The sequence below is a fragment of the Aspergillus flavus genome, chromosome 1 (assembly GCF_009017415.1).
Source record: "Aspergillus flavus chromosome 1, complete sequence".
Taxonomy (NCBI): domain Eukaryota; kingdom Fungi; phylum Ascomycota; class Eurotiomycetes; order Eurotiales; family Aspergillaceae; genus Aspergillus; species Aspergillus flavus.
This window is the reverse complement of record NC_092406.1, coordinates 5,814,035-5,832,596: the sequence shown is the minus strand read 5'-3', so window position 1 is coordinate 5,832,596 and position 18,562 is coordinate 5,814,035. Positions and strand designations below refer to the sequence as shown.

General features: G+C 48.2%; 8 protein-coding genes and 1 non-coding gene across 9 annotated transcripts; 6 read left to right on the top strand and 3 right to left on the bottom strand.

Annotated features, from left to right (window-relative positions):
• Positions 1-675: 675 nt before the first annotated feature.
• On the top strand, positions 676-2,283 carry F9C07_2280213 (uncharacterized protein). Its single transcript, XM_041284416.2, has 2 exons — positions 676-1,164; positions 1,221-2,283. The coding sequence occupies exons 1-2, from the start codon at positions 1,045-1,047 to the stop codon at positions 2,004-2,006; spliced, it is 906 nt and encodes a 301-aa protein (XP_041139974.1). The 5' UTR covers positions 676-1,044; the 3' UTR covers positions 2,007-2,283.
• A 437-nt stretch (positions 2,284-2,720) lies between these two features.
• On the top strand, positions 2,721-5,303 carry F9C07_2200297 (uncharacterized protein; the record flags this gene model as incomplete). The annotated part of the gene is made up of 3 exons (XM_041284417.2): positions 2,721-3,014; positions 3,069-3,476; positions 3,549-5,303. The coding sequence occupies 3 exons, from the start codon at positions 2,721-2,723 to the stop codon at positions 5,301-5,303; spliced, it is 2,457 nt and encodes an 818-aa protein (XP_041139975.2).
• A 734-nt stretch (positions 5,304-6,037) lies between these two features.
• On the top strand, positions 6,038-7,082 carry F9C07_11201 (putative HAD superfamily hydrolase; the record flags this gene model as incomplete). Its single annotated transcript, XM_041289020.1, has 5 exons — positions 6,038-6,201; positions 6,265-6,297; positions 6,360-6,572; positions 6,658-6,820; positions 6,882-7,082. The coding sequence occupies 5 exons, from the start codon at positions 6,038-6,040 to the stop codon at positions 7,080-7,082; spliced, it is 774 nt and encodes a 257-aa protein (XP_041139976.1).
• Positions 7,083-7,378: 296 nt separating this feature from the next.
• On the bottom strand, positions 7,379-10,052 carry F9C07_1162282 (zinc knuckle domain protein). Its single transcript, XM_041289031.2, has 2 exons — positions 8,428-10,052; positions 7,379-8,346 (listed from the first exon to the last, which is right to left on the bottom strand). The coding sequence occupies exons 1-2, from the start codon at positions 9,415-9,417 to the stop codon at positions 7,483-7,485; spliced, it is 1,854 nt and encodes a 617-aa protein (XP_041139977.2). The 5' UTR covers positions 9,418-10,052; the 3' UTR covers positions 7,379-7,482.
• A 37-nt stretch (positions 10,053-10,089) lies between these two features.
• Positions 10,090-11,541, top strand: F9C07_11198 (putative unfolded protein response protein Orm1). Its single transcript, XM_041289021.2, has 3 exons — positions 10,090-10,711; positions 10,788-11,146; positions 11,204-11,541. The coding sequence occupies exons 1-3, from the start codon at positions 10,579-10,581 to the stop codon at positions 11,249-11,251; spliced, it is 540 nt and encodes a 179-aa protein (XP_041139978.2). The 5' UTR covers positions 10,090-10,578; the 3' UTR covers positions 11,252-11,541.
• A 1,089-nt stretch (positions 11,542-12,630) lies between these two features.
• Positions 12,631-12,716, bottom strand: F9C07_t55. The gene has a single exon. It is a non-coding gene; the product is annotated as a tRNA-His (tRNA).
• Positions 12,717-12,758: 42 nt separating this feature from the next.
• Positions 12,759-16,312, top strand: F9C07_2142195 (uncharacterized protein). Its single transcript, XM_071509181.1, has 2 exons — positions 12,759-13,150; positions 13,217-16,312. Exons 1-2 carry the CDS (start codon positions 13,039-13,041, stop codon positions 14,740-14,742), a joined length of 1,638 nt encoding a protein of 545 aa, XP_071366090.1. The 5' UTR covers positions 12,759-13,038; the 3' UTR covers positions 14,743-16,312.
• Positions 14,903-17,545, bottom strand: F9C07_1162398 (uncharacterized protein). Its single transcript, XM_041289144.2, has 2 exons — positions 16,828-17,545; positions 14,903-16,762 (listed from the first exon to the last, which is right to left on the bottom strand). Exons 1-2 carry the CDS (start codon positions 16,992-16,994, stop codon positions 15,064-15,066), a joined length of 1,866 nt encoding a protein of 621 aa, XP_041139980.1. The 5' UTR covers positions 16,995-17,545; the 3' UTR covers positions 14,903-15,063.
• A 40-nt stretch (positions 17,546-17,585) lies between these two features.
• On the top strand, positions 17,586-18,328 carry F9C07_11195 (uncharacterized protein; the record flags this gene model as incomplete). Its single annotated transcript, XM_041284470.1, has 3 exons — positions 17,586-17,658; positions 17,726-17,842; positions 17,952-18,328. 3 exons carry the CDS (start codon positions 17,586-17,588, stop codon positions 18,326-18,328), a joined length of 567 nt encoding a protein of 188 aa, XP_041139981.1.
• Positions 18,329-18,562: the final 234 nt, after the last annotated feature.

Genomic DNA, 18,562 nt, shown 5'->3' with positions numbered 1-18,562 from the left:
TTCCCCTTAAGAAAAGGGACAGTACAGCAGGCAGAAAAGGGCTCATCAACAAGACACCTGGAACTATATTAAATCCTAATTCAATTAGGAGGGCCAACTTGAAACTTTCTATACACGGAGTTCTAGGAGAGCGACTGGTGGTCCAATAATATTCTATTTTATTATCACAGACGTATGACCATCTGTTATATATAACAATGCTTCATGCAACTGCGACGTGATATACCAAAGACTCTCTACCAGCAATTAGATTCTGAATATCAATGATATATTCGAACGTATCCTATACTCGCACCTTTAGTTAGGCTATAGACGGTTTTGGCCTAATATATGCCTGTAAGAATTCTAGTTCGACCACCTACCTAACTAAGCCTTGCGAACTAACGTCTACAGCAATGAGAATGCTACGTATTCCTACAGGCTAAAATCTGAAACCTTTAAGACATTGTCCAGATGCCTGGGACTCTCAAAAGCTCACTCTAAATTGTTGTAATTATAGGAGTATATCGAGAGTCTCCCAAATCTCCTTTGAGTAAGTACGGAGGAGGTAACGGTTCTGCGGTTATCCATATCTACACACCTTCTCTCTCTCTCTCTCTCTCTTCCTTTTTTTTTTTTTTTTTTCTTCTAAGTATACGCTTAATGGTTTATTCTTAACAATCGAAGATAAAAATAGCCTGTCACCCCAAAATGTCCATTATTGGAGAATTCACCAAAGTATACTACCTTTCTTTGTTTATGTGTAAGCCAACGGCCTCATATATATTTAGAAACCACATTCACTCCTAGATAGCCCTACCTACTCTTGGTAAGCATTAAGATGATCCACCGATAGTGAAGATTTATATTTCCACTTCTCACACCCCCGGGTCAACACACGATACCCAACCCATATGACCGGCCTGTATCTGTCCCCCCCCTCCTGAGGACATCGAGGTTATTCGCTTACTACATCTGAGTGTCACTGTCAAGAGATTCCATCCTTGTAACAGCATCAAGTACCTCACCTGCCATCTTCCGGGTGTTCATCGTAGAACCGCAAGTATGGCAGCCCGATTGGAAGAGGATAATGGCGTGAACAAGGAAACATATGAGCCGGATAATCATATACCTCCCCCAAGCCGGTTTATCTCAGTCCAGCAACAGGAGTATCAAGAGAAAATTGTAACCCCCCCTTTATCTCCCACATCATCAAGTTTTGCTCTAATGCGCAACCCAAGTTGCAAATATCCGTAGACTCAACTCACGTCCCGAACGAGCCACTGACTAGCCTACCATCAGAAAACTCTCTCTCACACGACATGCGAGCATTGCTACGTGACATCAGACTCGTGATGCGCAGACGGCCCGTCGCTACCCCAAGGGTCCTGAAGAATCTCACTCGGGTCCCAGATCTTTTAAGTCTATTCGAAGCGCTTCCTTACTGTGGCTACTCCTTCAAAAATGGGCCCTGGAAACATGCTCTTGTAGCATTTGGAATTGACCCAAGACTGGGACCTGAATATAGGATGTATCAAACTTATGAATTTCCGTGGAACTATGACCCTATAATCGCGGAGCCTTCTGTTACATCACCCCTAACCGTCGAAATATCGTTCCCAAGAGTGGTTCGCACTAAACACAGCGACAACTCTCACGTTTTTGACGGAAATTTACTATATACAGATGACAATATCTGGCAATATTGTGACATTTCTGATGATCAACTTCATCGAATCTGGTCGACAACTACAATTCGTCACTCTTTCTGTCCCCAGAATGGATTTTTCTATAACGGCACGAATGCAAAACTATGGGAAATCATGTCTGACAAAGTTATGACCATACGAGATGGAGAAGAGCCTGCAGTGGATGATTATGAGTGTCTATTGGACATCCCGGACGACTACAAAGGTGGTTCCCGTAGTGGTGATCGCAAGAGATATGGCCAAAGCTTCGGGCAGAACTACACTCGCAAGCAAGCCTTCATGAGATCTTTAATCCTGAAAAAGGCACAATCTCTATAATATAGGTTTATCCACTATGTATCTAGTTGAGATGCCTCGTACAGCACACAATACTACCAGATCCATTTCTAAGGTGATGGGTGAGTTTTCTTAGTGAATTTAGATTTCAAGGTTCATTGTCAAGTGAATCACATTTGACTGCTTAGTGAATTGGCTCTAAGGGCATTCAGTTGACTAGTTCTACCTTTCAAACAGAACCTCAAACAGAACCTCTCATTGTCTCCCAGCATCAGCACTGTTTATTTTCTTATTCATCCTTTCTTTTAAAAACCCTCCCACACCCCAGCCCTGTGATAAATGGTGCCCTCATATTTCCAGTCTTTACCCAAGGATATACTCAACCATAAGAACATAAGACAGTCGAGCTAGGCAACCATGGTATCCAGTACCCACAAGAACCATACCACTGAAAAAAATGAACAATCCATGGAAAACAGCACAGGTGATAGGCTGGATTCATCATCCAAGTCTAGTCAGAGCTGGGGGCGTTCGCGAGCTCGACCGGGCTACCAGGACGGCACCCCTGCACTAGTTGAGCCTCTCACAGAGGAACAATACCGGTCGCTCCAGTGTATAGGTAACCAGAGAACTGCAAACAGGATGGTTCGGCCAAGACGTTTCACATATACACGAGAAGAGAAGCTTTTCGCGATTCGCTATTGCCGGCAGGCTAGGTCGCTAAACGTTGAAACCTCGAGATGGTATCCAATTAACATGGAAGTAGCAACTAGAAAGCTTTTGGTCGAGGAAGGCACCTTGAAACGGTGGATGAGAGAAGAGGACCAGATAGTCGCTATGCCTCCTGGATCTAAAAGAGCCGACAAACGTCCTCGGGTTCAGGCAAAGACACTAGCAGCACCACAACAAGGTACAAGAGAGACAGTATCTGGCGATGAGGGTTTATTCGAGGATGAGAGCTCCCTCGTCAATCACAAATTCTCATACTATTTGCAGTTAAGCCCAAGGCAGCTGAGGGATATGTTGAGTTTGACAGCATCTGATCATAGGGTTAGTCCCCAACCTCCCTAAGAATTGACACAAGTTGAAACATGTTTCGTCTAGCTCCATACGTTCCAACACCCTGTCCCCTTTGTTGGCATCGAAGGGGGGAGAGTTGGAAAGCTGTATACATTTCAAGATGCATATAACTTTTTAGATTGTCCGAATATCCATTCTCATCCAGGCCATCCTCTTCCTCCGCCTACAGTGTCTGGCTCACCATCAAAGGAGCGACCTTCACTGAATATCCACGCCGAGAGCACATACACGAGTAGGGCAGGTGAAAGCAATATTTCTACTCTTAGAGTTGTCGATGTTAATAAGCAACTTTTCGAACTTGCCCCCGAATTTGGTGTACGAGCGCCAACTGGTGGTTACACGGGCTCCTATGCGTCAGTTAGACCCTGTTATGATGAACTTAAGTACTGTGTTGCATTGATTTACCAAAGCATAGCCACTTCAAGTAGTAAGGTGAGTATAGAACTACGGGATCTAATTATTCTTATATGAGCCATAATTTGCATCTGACACTGGATTCGTTAGGTGACTTCAGCCCTCCCTGTGCGCATTGAGCTGGACTATGATTGTCCATATCCTGGGGCCCCGGCTCAGTGGGCTGTACTTCTCTCTTTCGGCGATGAAGAGGTACTATTGCCCTTGGCATTGTCGTTGTGGGGTCCTCAGACTATGAATGCATCTAGGCCAAACATCTTATATCTTCAAGGATGGACAATTGACCACGGAATCCGAATATCTCCACGAGAATTCAAAGTAAAAGAGTACTACAAGAATATCCAAAGACTCTTCGAGGCGTTTAGGTATAGTACTGTGCTTCACGTGATGGACGTTGAACCGCTCTTCTTACGGGCTGAAGATCGCTGGCGCCCACGGAGATATACCAGCACATGGACTCTTTATACGACTCCAATTCATGCGAACTATGTGTGCTCTGGATTCTACAGCCCTATCCAAGGGAGATTCATGGATATTGAACTACTAGTGAATAACATTCACCGGTGGGGCTCGCGGGTTATATTTACGAAGGATACAACCCGAAAGCCTTTTCAGCTTCTGAGGCTAAGAGACTTTACATTACACCGGCCTGCATCGCAACCGTACGACCACCTCTACTCACTGACAGAGAAGCTAGTCGAGGGTGTGAGGCCACAGGGTTCAAAGGCACCGTTTTCTGATGAAGTGGACACTTTCACTACTAGTGAAGTAGTGAAAGACGGAGAAGGCATATATATTTCGCCACATACTATGCTTCAATCACGGGAGCCTGACAGAGGGACTGATGGTGCCCGTGATGTGACAGATTCCATCGCTGAACCGGAGGATTTTGCTGATACTACTGATGCAGATGAGGTGGGCGAGGCCACACCATCAAGTAATAGAGGGCATACGAAGAAAAAGCGTCTCTACCAGCGGTCTTCAATGCAACGTGCAGTCCTCAAAAATTATTCATTGGTTGATGGCAAGAAAAAATGCTTGATCCTAACTTGTCCATTACCACAGGAGCTGTACTCTGGGTATTGCAAGCACCACTCATCAAGGATTATCCAATATGTGTCGTCATTGAAAGCTACGGGTGCTGAACTTCCAATGCCACAATGGGAGTTGAAACTTACGGATGATGCAATGACTGATGTCAAAACTCTTTCAACAAGCTACCACAGAAGTCCTCAGAATACCTGGGTTATCGACTTTGAGTACATCTCTCTGAGTGGGGATATGTCTCCGATACCACTCCAGTTTGCTATCAGGCAGCTTGACGGCAAGCTACTGTTTGCAGAGAATGTTCACTATGGCCTGTCTCTTGAAGATTTCCTTGTAAAATTAAAAACTTGGGAGAATGCGGACAGACATGTACAAGTTCTATTTACACATTGCTACGGTGACATCGTGACGAATGGATTGAGGCCAGACGAGATCAGGGATGAAATAATCCATAATCTGGACTATAGTGCAGAGAGAATCAGCATCATTTCATGGTTCAGTCCGCAGGATATGCAATGCTTTCAAAGGTTGCTCCCGGGAAGTCCAGAGCTAATAGTTCCTAAAGAAAGCCACCACCTATGCTCAAACTTTCAAAACATTGACGTGGGAAGACTGCTGAAGAAGCTTCTCCCTATGAACTGGCCCTCTCTGTCTTTACCAGCGGTTCACAGTAGCTTTCTTGCAAGCCAGGGAAGATCCGGAGACAAGGGCGAGTATCACACTGCAGCTTACGACACAGAGGCCGTTACAGATATAGTCAAAGAGATAACAACATTGCTACAAGGATTTGGCTTCTAGGGAAATAGAACGTCTTCAATATGAACCTACGTTATTGAACTGTATTGGAAGTGACTGTCTCTATCACATAGGTAAATAAAATCAACTTCATGCCTGAGAAGATTTCACGTGCGAGCAGTGTAGGAGGTTCCATATTGCGTATTTAACAATATAATATATTCAGAGCTGTGGTTCTTGTTGCATAGTAAATAAAGCGGCCCCAGACACGGATGACAATAGGACTGGATGTATTCAATTCCTTTGGGGTTTTGCTCAAGAAACCATTTTAATGGCGCACACGGAGGTCGCAGAGGGCAGTTGCATATGCTAGATCAAGTACTGGGGTAAAATTATTACACAGGCAAGTCTATACAAGATCCTCAGATATTCACAACGTTGCCAAGTGCCTACATGCAACAAAGAATCAGCACCACATGACATCCAACAGCTTCATTGTAGTGTATGGATAATGGATAATATATTTAGTACAGTCAGGAAATCAGTGAGCAACGCAAAGGTTCTTTGTCTACTACATTCACCACGCTGATGCTATTTATGGCGTCGAATGTCCTTCGGGATAGCAGAGGTAGCCGATTTAAATTTCTCAACAACTGTATAAATTGCTGTTTTTTAGTATTTCCGAAATCTCCGCACTGCCAAACCTTATCAATCTTATCTCCGCCATTTGGTCGAATCACACCACATTGAAACAACCTCTTGAACCTCCACTCCAACGTTCCCCTCTCCCAGTTCGAATGTTCACCCCGCGGCCCCTGCCGCAACTCGGACGCATCATGGCCTCGGTTCAAAATTACTCACTTCGTCAGCGACGATTTGCTCCTCTTAACCCAGAGAGAAAAGGAACATCAAGTGCCCCACCATTGAAGGGTATCGTTTTCGACGTGGACGGAACATTATGGTACTTGATACTTTCTCTGAACCATGTCACGGTAGCTCGCTCGGATGGCTGATGTGTAAACAGTCTTCCTCAGAACCACATGTTTGTCAAGATGCGGTATGTGGCTAAAACTCGATATCGTTTTACATCTTACGTGATGTGCACTAAATCCTCCACAGAGAGTCTCTTGGGATCCTCCACAAGGATATCGATATCTTGCACCATATTAGCAGTCTCCCAACTCCCGAGCAACAGCTCGAAGCTGCAGATAAAATCAAGGCCGTTGAGCAAGAGGCTATGCAAACCCAGGAGCCCCAGCCGGGACTAGTGGAGCTCATGGATTATCTCCACGAACGGGGAGTCAAGAGGGCGCTTTGTACACGGAATTTTGAGTAAGGCGTTTTACTCCATCCTATTTACTCCAACATTAGATGTACGGGAGTGAGTGAACGGTAGAGGTTAATACTACTGTGGCAGAACACCAGTACGGCATCTTCTAGATAATCATCTTCCCGCTCACGTGTTTCTGCCAATCGTTACAAGAGAGACCCCGGGGTTATTGCCTAAGCCGGATCCAGCGGGGATTTTGCATATTGCTAACGAATGGGGACTGGATAGTCGGGGAGAGAATTTAATCATGGTGGGTCTTTCTTTTGCATTCCAGGTCATTTTCTCTTCTCTGGGAACTAATATGATGCTAGGTTGGTGACAGTATCGATGATATGACCGCTGGCCATACAGCAGGCGCTGCGACTGTCTTGCTCTTGAACGACCACAACGTTCATCTCAAGGAGCACCCCCATACGGATCTGTGCATTGAGCGGTTAGATGAGCTCATCAGCATCCTAGATGGAGGTTTTGTCGGAAACCGTGGTGGTGACAAGGTTCCTACCAGTGACTAGTAGGTCGGCTTATGCCATACCTCGTCACCGATGCTCGACAGCCACCGGTGTGCCTAGATCCAAGATTAGACAAATAGTCCGAACCCTCTTGGCTCATGTAATTCAGGTGGCATGCTGCTGTTCATTGCCACGGCCCGTGTGGCTGCTCGTATCCGTCGTGTTTATGTACAGACACAGTTACCTCAGTAGATAAAGACCTGATCAAAAGGTCAGGCACGAGGTTGTAAATACGCCAGGTGGCATTGAAGTGCATGATAAGTGCAATCAACACAAGAAATATGTATGTTAGCCAAGGGTATCATGTACCAATCAAGTTACTATAGGCGCCAGGCGTAAATGGGATGTCGCAATACATACAACCAGCCCAGCAATCACCTGCGCTGTATTAGTGACCTATGGATCAGAGTCTATACTTATCCCAAGCCTTTTTAGCGGCACTCGGCATCGGGCGGTAATTGTCGCCGTTACCCCCTCGTTTATTACCATTGCCACGTCCGCCACGTCCCCGGCCACCGCCTCTTCCCCCACGAGGAGGAGGCCTGGACTGGCCTCGTGGCGGTGAACGAGGTGCAGGTTGCCAGGTATCCTTGCCTCTTCCGCGGCGAGGGTTGGGGGACAAGGAGCGCTGGCGTGCGTTGCCCGAATGGAAATCCTGACGATCCCTGTAAAACTGACGAGAATCCATATCTGGGCCTCGCGAGCCGGCCGGCGCTAGGTTCTTGTTCTTCCCAATTCCACTACCAATCCGGATATTGCCTCGGTTTCCACCACGACCTACGGGCCGTCGTCTAGTCATCAAGTCATCGCTGTCATCCGGAGAGGAGTGTACATCAGCACGGCCCCTAATCTTCATCCCACCTCGACCTCTAGACGAAGGTCCGCCCCTACCGTTGACCACAGAATTGATATTGGTAACCATATTCGGATCAACTCCTTTCAACGTCCAGGACGAAGATTTCAAAGGTTGCGGAAGGGATGGGCAGTCACCGACCAAATGGTGGCTGCTGGTACAATGAGAGCAAGATATGGATACAAGCACGGGCCCGGATTGCGGCTCTTGCCGATGAGCTTTCCACATGAAATCACACTCGAGCTCCATGTGAGCTGAAGATCCACACAGATCACAGGGAATCTCAGATGCGGAACCTTTCAGGAGCGAAGAGCAATCGCGCTGGTCGTGACCACGCTCCCGGCACTTCTGACATCTTCTCCACGAAGGACAGAAACTGCTCTGGTGTTTATCCCAAGCACCGCAATGCACACACTATAAGCGGTCAGTACCCACTGTGTCCGATGCAGTGCAGCAAGCTCCCTGGAAAAGCGGGTTGGTAGTTTCAGAACGCACCTCTTTGTATGGACACACTTCAGCAAGATGGCCCTCCCGCATGCATTCAATGCAGGCTACTGGTAATTGCAGGTTTATGTCATTAATCTCGCGATCGTAGAAGACATACTTCGCTTGGGCATCCATATCTTCACGATTAAGATCAGCAAGTGTCTCGGGGTTTGTGGGGTATTTCTGGGCAAAGTGACGGAATGCCTCCTCCTTCGAAGTCGTCGCAGAACCATCTGCGGCCCCGCCAAAGGTATGTCCATTGGTAATACTTTGAGAAACCGGAAGAGACTCTGGATCGTAATCATCGTCCTGCACCCCGTTTTGTTTCTGACTAGCGTTCTGTGTCTGACCACGGGCATTGATATTCAATAGTATCGAGTCGTCGGCCTCTGAGTCCAGGGATGAATCGTCGGAGTCCCCCGATAGATGCATTCGGCTAGAGTCAGAAGAATCATCTTCCTGTACTTCTCCCTCTTCTGAGGCACCATCACTGTTGGTCTGTGACACATTATCGTTGTCGCCACCATTCGAAACAGATTCGCTGCGACTGCGCCAGTATTTATCATTGACCGCATCAAACCGAGAATCATGTTCGCCCTCATTTGCCTTGTTTCCCCGTTTGTTCAGTGAAGTCCTGATGGTACTTTTACTGGCCTTATTCCAGTTGGGAGCCGCTGCGGATTGGGGCCCAGCCTGAGAGGAAGCCTCGTTTCCATCATCCGAGGAATTGGATTCATCATCGCTGCTTGAGGAGCCAGAGCTGGACGTACTATCCGGGTCGACCTCTAATGTGTTTGCGCTGAAGGTGGCACCTTGAGGGACAAAGTCGCGCGCATCTGTGGGCTCCCCCTTTCCATTCCTTCGTTGTCTTTTCCTGGGGTGCGAATTGCTGTCTATGGAGCTCTGTCGCGAGCCATTGGTGCTGGTGGCACGATTGCGCTGTGCACCAACCGAGGCTGTTCTAGAATCGTTATTGTCATCACCTGGTGAGTCAGGCATACTGTGATCAAAAGCTGAAGGGCAGACAAAGCTATTAGAAAACGCGTGAATTGAGAAAACGATTGCCTGAGGTGGAGTGTTAGTTTCTTAAAATTTACGGCAGTTGAAAGTGACCATCGGTGCAGTATCGGATAGAAGAACTTCCGCCCGGCAGTACATTTGATGCATGTTTAGTAGTCTATCGCTCTACTGGTGTATCGGAAATACTCAATACCACAGGCAATTTCAATGTCTATCAATCCCATAGGGTCTGGCGGAGTGAATATTTGTGGAGAATAAATGGAATAACAAGTTTATCGAACAAATTCCTTGGACTATTGAATAGTTGAGCTGCTGGTGAGATAAAATTGTTGTCTAGAACAACCCGGTGTACGCAAGTTGCAGATGTTAAACTACTACGAAGTCTCGATCATTCTATTAATATTTAGCTAGAAGAAAGATAGATCAAAATTAACTTATTCATTTGTTCTTCGGTTGCTTCTGGACCGTCTCGGACTATAATTAGTAGGGGTTTATTCCGTACCTTACCTTAGTATTGGTATTATTGTTGTCTTTTATTCCCTTTTTGCCCCCTCTTCGTTCTACGATTGAATATCCTACTTTTATATATCATCTTTATATTCCCCAAACTATTTTCATTGTTTTTGGTTCTGTATCAAGTCGTTATAGCAGAAGTCTATCCTTGTGTTCATAAATCCCTGGATATAATTGCCACTCTCTTTATTTACCATATTATCTTTTTTTGGTGACACTGAATTTACGTTCTGCCTAAAAATACCCCCAATTCATCCATTTTTTTTGCCCCCCCTCGGATTGGCGAACATCCCGTGACCCAAACAGCTGCCGATCATCCAATCTGACGGTCGGAAGTGAACTGAAAGACGGATCAGATCCTCTGCTACTTCTGCGTTAGCAAACAACTTACTTACGTATTAGCTACAAGTGTGATTCCACCCCGATTGGAACTGTCTTGGCCGCTCTTTTTTCCGATCCTCCTCCCAATCAACCCTCTTCGCCTTCTCCTCTCCCACCATCTTCCCTCGATCCCACGGTCTTCCCCCGTTCAATACCGCCAAAGTGTCTTCCCTCGCAGTTCCCCGTACCATTTCCTTCCCCCCGGGGGTGGATACTCAACCGCAACGGTTGAGTCCGGATTCCAGCATGTCCCAGAACAAAGGTGGACGGAGGAGACGGTCAAGCAGCATCATTTACCAGGAGCCGCCGGAATCCATTGAGCGCACCAGTGACCAGGCCGCCTTGCCCAATCTAAATGCGAATTGGGTCAATGCCAAGGGTGAGTGCATCGACATGGACTCTATACATGCATAATAATGGTGCCGGGGAGCTAACTGGAGACGTGCTCATGACAGGTGCCTGGACCATTCATTTCGTTTTAATCATTGCCCTGAAGATCTTCTACGACATCATTCCCGGAGTCTCGCAGGAAACCTCATGGACCTTGACCAATATCAGCTACATGTTCGGCTCGTTCCTTATGTTCCACTGGGTGCGGGGCATCCCTTTCGAATTCAACGCGGGTGCCTATGATAATCTCAACATGTGGGAGCAAATTGACAATGGAGATCAATATACCCCGACGAAGAAGTTCTTGCTATGCGTGCCGATCTGTCTTTTCCTTCTCAGCACGCATTATACTCATTACGACTTGACGTATTTCACCATCAACTTCTTAGCTACTCTGGGAGTGGTTATTCCGAAGCTTCCATTTGTACGTTCTCCTTGGCCCAACGGTATCTATACCCATGTCTTGCTAACTTGGCCACAGTCCCACCGCCTGCGAATAGGTCTTTTCTCTCCCGAACCAGAGGAGTAGATATTCCTGTTTCTTTCTCTATTTACTTTCCTTTTTTTTTTTCTTGATAATATTCTCCACTTGGCACCCATTATCCTTCCTTTCTCTGTCTTGTAATAATTGTTTCATGTTTCAGGGGCTACCCCCGTTCTGAAATTGGCCGGAACTCTGCTATTCTACCCTGTCAGATACTTTTGTTTGCTGGGAAGCGGGATGAAGTGATAGCATGGAGTACAGGAGGCATCAAAAGCGAAGAGGGACAAAAGAACCAAAAATGTCGAAAAGAAAAATACAATAGAATATGGGGTCGCGGAAATCTTTGATAGAGGACAGGAACCAGCTGTTCTGGCTCTTGTAACCACGTGTCTAGAACTAAGGGCATTTGCTACTTGCATCTTACGGTGTATATGGGTTTTAATCTATGAAACATACTCTCGGTGACTGGCTTCGCAGCCTACACATTCTACCATCTGCACCCGTACGCAACAGCATGATCAGAATGAGCTTAACGTAGGAATTGTTTTTGCAAATTTTTCGAAACTGATGTCTTGGCTTATGCCATTTTGGGCGGAAATTACGTCTATTGCATTAGGGTCAATCTAGATCATGCAGCTCTGTTGGGTCACATGAGGGATACAGCAATTAACCCTATATTGGATGCTGATTGGATTTGTTCGGAACCTCGGCTTGTGGTTTGGGTTCGTGTGCCTAGAAGTGGTATGTTAGAGATGGTTTTACATTGCCATGGCGTCGTTGGCGATACTATAAACTCCTATCTACCGTTTCGATTAGGGGTTATTCATACTAGACTATCTAACTCAAGTCCGGTTTACGTTAGGTTCTTTAATTAGCTGACCATACGTATGTAACTGGGGCTCATCTTCGGGCTGTGGAGTTGATGGGCGGGACCGGTCATCGTTGTGCATGCATGGCATCTACAGGTTTGCATGAAGTATTGGGGTTATTGTTGGTATGCTACCCGCTATGTTAGTGGTCATCATTGCCATTGTGCTGCGTCGGTCAGGGAATTACTTAATATCGAATACTAACTATCTATGCAGTACAGGTAAGGGGGATCACCTAATTACTAGTATATACACTGGGCGGTAGTATTGACTCCCTTACAACAGAAGGACATGTATATATATCTCTCGGCTATAATATGGAAGAGGTAAATCAGGAAGATCCCTTGTTACACTGAATTCCCTTACGAACGGAAAATTGATCTACCATCTAATCGAGTGAAAAAAAAAAAAGATTAGGGCTATCAATATAGGGGCTCCAATGTGCAAACCACCCCTTCCGTATGTATAGAGGACAAAAAAAAGGGGGTAGATAAGAAGATAACAAGAATCTGAGAAATGCAAAAAAGAAGGACCAATCAAGTTATCTAACGCCATTGGCGCTGCTGGGAATCGAACCCAGGTCGATTCGGGGCTGTGGGACTAACCACAACGAAGCATGATAACCACTACACTACAGCACCTTGAATTGGTGATTATCTGTTCTTTAATTTAGAATATATACTACGTAGACATTATATACTTCACGCTATGGTAATATACTGTGTAGATCAAATAACGAAGATCTGTTTGATTTTTAATGTAAGCCAGGTACTTGAAACTTGGGATACAATCGGTAGATTGATATCCATATCAATTGTGAAACACAAACTACGGATCAATGACCATGACCAGGGTAATTGTTATTACACGTGGTTGTCGCATATCGATAAGAAGTCGCGACACCGCGATTCTCAGCCTTCTACAACATCACATCTCTCAACCGACAAGTAAACAGCTCAGTCAATGGCAGTGGCAGATGAAGAGGCGCCCTCGCCTCTCTATCGTCATGCCAGGACACTTCCCTTTGAACTGGTCCAACATATAGGCATTTTCTTCGAAGAGAAGCTCTGTCCGCCTCCCCTCACTCCCCGCAATTCACTTGACCATCGAACTGACCGCGGCGTCCGTCAACCAGACACGCAAGCCCTAAACCTACTCCTAAATATTATCACCACAGGCACGATCCCTCCAACGCCAGTCTACGTCCCGTCGCCCCAGCATCTCGCCCTCGCCGCTACATTCCTCGTCCACCCCTCAACCACCACCCGGGCCAAAACCGCCGAGCAAGAAGAAGCCTCCAATGTCTCCCTGCGACTCCTCCGCCTCGCAAACACCATCGCCGGACCAGTATCCGCCAAACTCGGAACCGCATTCTCCTTCACCCACTTCGAGGCCTCCCGCCATGGGCGCCGCCGACGCGCCGAAGACGAGCAACCCCCAGACGATGATACGAAACCGCTGAACCTCGACCTGGCCCAGTCTGCCTCCGTATGGTCCCGCGCAGAGGACTTCTGGCATGCAGTCGGCTGGGCATTCAACTGTTCCGTGCTTCACCGCGAACGGTGGGAGAAATGGCAAATCTGGCTCGAATACATGTGCGAAGTGCTCGAAGACGACTGGAACGAACGCAAAAGAATGAGCGACCGCAACACAAACATAGATCATAAAGTCCTCAAAGACAGTCTGATCTTCCGCTACATCACCGAAACAACAGCAGGATACGGGCGCAACCGACGGATCCTCCGCGCGATCTTCGCAGACGGGGGCTCGACCTCTGTCAACGAATTCCGCGAGGTCTTCCACCACGAGCTCAAAAAGCCCAAACAAGACAAGAACACCAAGAAACGCGAAGTCCAAGTCAACATCGACGAAGACCAATATGGCGACTACCTAACCGACGACGACGATGACTCCTCCGACAACAATAACAACAACAAGAACGACCCAGACACGGCCTCAAAACGGCCTACCCGGCAAACCAAACGCCCCCGACGAGGTACCCGCGCCAAAGACGTCAAATCAGCCGACGCAGTCGATACCACGTCAACAGTCTACGCACTCAGCGATGTCTCCTCGCACGGCGGCTTCCAATCCCTAGCCCTCCGCCAACGTCTCCTCCACCTTCTCTCCGGTGTCGCGGAGGCTCTCCCTGACGACTTCATTTCCCTCGAGGAACTGTACCACCTCTTCGTCGAAAACATCCGCCATCTCTCCCTCCCCGTCTTCCAGGCTCTCGTCACCCCATCAACTCTACCCTATTTCTCCCCAGAGGCGTGCACAACCCTCTGCGAATGCCTGCTCTTCCGCATCCGCGAGAGCGCAGCCCCAGACACAGACGAGGAGTATCTCAGCCAAGCAAAGCTGGAGGAGTGTTTCCTCCCTTATGCGGCAAGTACCAACAGCGTAATCGACAACACCAAGATGTCGATCCTCCTCGAGGCACTCCTGATCCTACTCGCAAACAGCGACATGCTAAAAGTAACTACGGACTTGCAAGAAGCGGTAGAAGAGGGTATCCAGCGTCGTGCGGAGAAAGCCCAAACGGAGACGAAGAAGAGCGTGAGTGCGCGCAAATCGGAAGATGCGGAGTGGTGCTGGCTGCAGGAGAGTGGGGAGCGGTTGAGGTTCCTTGTTGAGGTTCTTCCGCGTGGGGAGGATTCGGATTGATGTTAGGGTTGGGCTGTTTGGGGGAAAGGTTGTGGTGGATTCTATTCATTGATGGGCTTGAGTTTGGCGTATAGATACCCTTGTTGTCTGTGTGCGTTTAGCATGTTACCAATGCCCTTTGTTGGTGTGGTTTAGCTTTCTTTTATATCTTGATTGAATGAACTATTCAAGCTGCTCATAGCTTATCTATAGCTAGCCACCAAGATCTTGGAACAATATTGGAATCAAACTCTAAAACACGAATAACCGCCGTCAACGGGGTAAACACAAATAGGTATAAAGGATTTGACTGAAATACTACCCGGATTTCAACATATGTGATCACGGAGGAGGACGAGGGCCAATAATCTGTCTCCTTGCGCCTCCAACTCCCAGGCCATGGCCGCCCCGATTCTGGTTGTCACCGCCCATATAGCCGTATTGGTGCACATCCCAGGCTCCTTGTCCTGGCCCAACACCGAGATTGCCATCTCTTAGGCCGTTGGCAGCGGCCTGTTGAGTTTGCTTTTGGTTCTCCTCCCACTCACGCTGGCGCTCGCGCTCGCGCTCCATTTCACGTTCGAGCAATGACTTGGAGGCCCATCCGCCTGCTTTGGTCTTTTGCTGTGCCGCTGCGCGGCGGCTATTTTCTGCGTCAACCTCGGCAGTTGTTGTGTAGTCTTGTGGGCGATGAGTGGCCGGCTTGGGCGCAACGGGAGGTCGATTGGATGCGAGGAAGCGGTCTACGCGGCTTTCTTGATTGGCGGGTTTCGAGGCATAGAGCGTTGGGTCCGGAAGGGGCCGAGGTGATGTAGCGACCGGCTCTGGGAGTGGCCGGGGTGGTAGGGAAGGAGGGGGGTTGGCCGCTTCAGCAATTGATTCTTCGGTCTGATGTTTGTTCCACTCCGTGCGAAGTAGACGGCGTTCTGATTCGAGTGAGGAGAGATTGTAGCTGGGCTTAGGAGGTACAGGTACTGGGCGAGGTGCAGGAGTCGCAGCAGGTGCGGCCTGTTTTTCTTGAATCTCCTGGCGCTCGCGCTGATATTCTGCCTCCCTTTGCTTAGCAGTCTCTAACTCTCGCTCGAGTTCCCTTATGCGCCGTCTCTCTGAGGATTCGGCGGGAGCTTGGTTCGGTCCCACTTGACTCGCTTGGTATTGACTGAGGAACTGTCCATTTAGGCGGGTATCATTGACTTCCCGACGGCGCAGCCTCTCTTTCTCCAGTCTCTCCTCGGCCTCTCTCTCCTCGCGCTGGCGCTGCTCCTCCTCCTCTTCCCATCGTCGCTGTTGATCATTCCATTGCTTCCGCTCTTCCTCAAGCTTGCGTCGCTCTTGCTCCTTTAGACGGGCAGTTTCCTCCTCCCATCGACGCTCCTCCTCTGCTCGCGCGCGCGCTTCTTCTGCCTCTCGCTCTTGACGTCTCCGCTCTGACTCCTCAAACTCCAAACGCTGGCGCTCTTCTTCTTCACGTCTGCGCTTCTCCTTTTCGGCCAGACTCGGTACATTTGGTGCCGCGGTCGTGATCTGTCGGCGAGCACCAAACGCCACACCTTGGTTGGCTTGACTGGCACCGCCCATATAGCCGTATTGGTGGATGTTCCATGCTGGCATCGTCGTATGCTCATCCGTTCTTTTGCTCCAACTGCTCACCGGGCCTGGAGATTTGGCCGGGCTTGAGTATCCAGAGGCGCTGGAGTTTGCGTTACTGAGTCCCCGTGGCCGAGAGGGTGTATGGGCACCTTGACTGGAGCCGGTCGCATTGGGGCTTAGAGCACCAACTTTGCTTTGGGGACCAATCGAGCGGGGGAATTTGCCGGGTTGGAGAGCATTAGCCCTTCTACTGAAGGCCACCAAACACTGCAGGACCTGTGCGGGATCCTTGGCCTCATAAAGATCGACAGTAAGGAAAACATCATGCGGAGGAAGGCTCAGGGGTGCGATTTGACACGCGCGAAGGAAGTGTGAGATGTTTTCCATTTGGACAAAGGGCATAGATGACTGCTTATACTTGACGCCGGGGGAAACGGCAAGGTTGACCAACCTAGGGCTATGTTAGTACGTCGAATTGCGATGAGAGTATGCAAGAAATGTAATTATCAGGCTTACCGGCACAGCGCGACGCCATCTCTGAGTGCATCTAGAAGATCTCCGGCTGGTAGTCTTTCATGGAGGACTTCTTCAATCCAGCTGCGGACTTCTGCGGCAGCCTGCGGGGTATAGCGGGACAGGCGCAGACTGCGCAAATCCTTATCCAGTGACGTAACGGAAGCCATGTTTGAGATTCAGATAAATCTGAAACGATCGGTCTGTCGTGAGTAGTCGTTAGACTTCTTTCTCACTACGACCGACGGATGTAATCGACTGTTTATGCTGCCAGCCGTTGGTATGAACCGTGGTACGGGAACCTAGGGGGGGCGGAATAGGAGGCGGTGCTCCTGATATAAAAGAGGCAAATTGGAATGGATCTAGAATCGAATAGTTCGGTGGGTTATATACAGAGTAGCGTTCAAATGGGGAAGAACAGAGGAAAGAAAAAAAAGGGGAAATATAAGAGAGAAATAAAACACAGAGTAGTAGTATAGTGAATTGACACAAAATACGATATACTTGTTCATAAGTAAGGGAATGGAATGGAATGCTGTTGTCCTTTCCTTCTCCTGTAGATCGACTAAGCCGCCGCCCATACCGTGACCTATCACAGCCCTGCCTTACCCGATGACGTCCGTCCTTCAATGAATCCCTTCGGTGCCCAAGTCTAAGCCCCCCGTTCAAGTCAAGGTGGATGACGCTGCTTCAATTTCCCCATTTTTTATTCTCATATTATTCATAGCTGCCTGATTGTTCCTCTTCTTGATCGGCCCCAAATGAGTCCGGTAAATAGTCTGTGGTTCAAGTGGAAGAGCCTTCGATTGCCGTGGCGAAAATCTTTCCTCGTCGGTATGTTCAACCTGAGCGTTGCTACCTAGTCATCGGCAATGTCTCACCCTAAATGTCTTTGCAACAGGAACGGATCTCTCCGGAAACACATTCTGGGAATTTAAAGATGCCTTGAATGCTGCGCGATACCGACGGATCGTCAAGTTCAATCCTAAAACCCATTATGCGGATGTCCAAGTGAGCCGTAAGTACTTCCTTTTCTCCCTTCATTTACTTTACTCTACCTCCCACACCTCCGTCTCGTCAAGAATATGGTAGAGAATCAATTAATGACTGACACAATGGGAATTCAGCACAATGGCACCAATGGCTCCGCTACGTCCGAGCCGAACCCCCCTCCGTCCAAGAACAACAACAAGACGTCCTTCGCCAGATTCAAATCAAGCAACTGGCCCGACTAGCCGATGAGCGCTGGGCCAGCAAGGCTTCTTACCTCGACATGCCACAGAACAAACAACCAGAGCCAGCAACTCAAATAACAGATGCGACCACGAATGCATCCGCGCAGGCCAGCAACGCACATGAAAATACTGCCCCTACACCCGAAACCAAAGAAACGGACCACGTCGAGACACCAGCCACTAAAAATGATCCTTGGGCTGCAGCCCGAGGAGCTCCTAGCCAGGACTGGCAGCCGCAGTCCTGGACACCGAAACCGTCTCAGAGATGAAGTTGAAGACGGGATAGAAATTAAGATTGTCGATCTTTATCTCGTCGGTAGATTACACGCGCCATTGGAAGGATTCCGCTTGGACTGAGCGCCGTCAATTCGAGGCCTGGTTACTAAGTGGCTTGTTATGACTCGAAATTATCAGATAGCTTTGGTTTCAAAGCTGTATTGCGCTTTTCTCCCGTCGGAGAAATTTGGGTGCACCACTTGGCTATATCGTCTGGTGGTTTGAGG

Coding starts and splice junctions, on each gene's coding strand:
- F9C07_2280213 (XM_041284416.2), top strand. CDS start 1,045: ATGGCAGCCCGATTGGAAGAGGATAATGGCGTGAACAAGGAAACATAT. Junction 1,165..1,220: donor AGGAGTATCAAGAGAAAATT/GTAACCCCCCCT, acceptor GCGCAACCCAAG/TTGCAAATATCCGTAGACTC.
- F9C07_11198 (XM_041289021.2), top strand. CDS start 10,579: ATGTCCCAGAACAAAGGTGGACGGAGGAGACGGTCAAGCAGCATCATT. Junction 10,712..10,787: donor GAATTGGGTCAATGCCAAGG/GTGAGTGCATCG, acceptor TGCTCATGACAG/GTGCCTGGACCATTCATTTC. Junction 11,147..11,203: donor TTATTCCGAAGCTTCCATTT/GTACGTTCTCCT, acceptor ACTTGGCCACAG/TCCCACCGCCTGCGAATAGG.
- F9C07_1162282 (XM_041289031.2), bottom strand. CDS start 9,417: ATGCCTGACTCACCAGGTGATGACAATAACGATTCTAGAACAGCCTCG. Junction 8,347..8,427: donor AAGTGTGTCCATACAAAGAG/GTGCGTTCTGAA, acceptor GACCGCTTATAG/TGTGTGCATTGCGGTGCTTG.
- F9C07_1162398 (XM_041289144.2), bottom strand. CDS start 16,994: ATGGCTTCCGTTACGTCACTGGATAAGGATTTGCGCAGTCTGCGCCTG. Junction 16,763..16,827: donor GATGGCGTCGCGCTGTGCCG/GTAAGCCTGATA, acceptor ACATAGCCCTAG/GTTGGTCAACCTTGCCGTTT.
- F9C07_2142195 (XM_071509181.1), top strand. CDS start 13,039: ATGGCAGTGGCAGATGAAGAGGCGCCCTCGCCTCTCTATCGTCATGCC. Junction 13,151..13,216: donor CGAAGAGAAGCTCTGTCCGC/CTCCCCTCACTC, acceptor AACCAGACACGC/AAGCCCTAAACCTACTCCTA.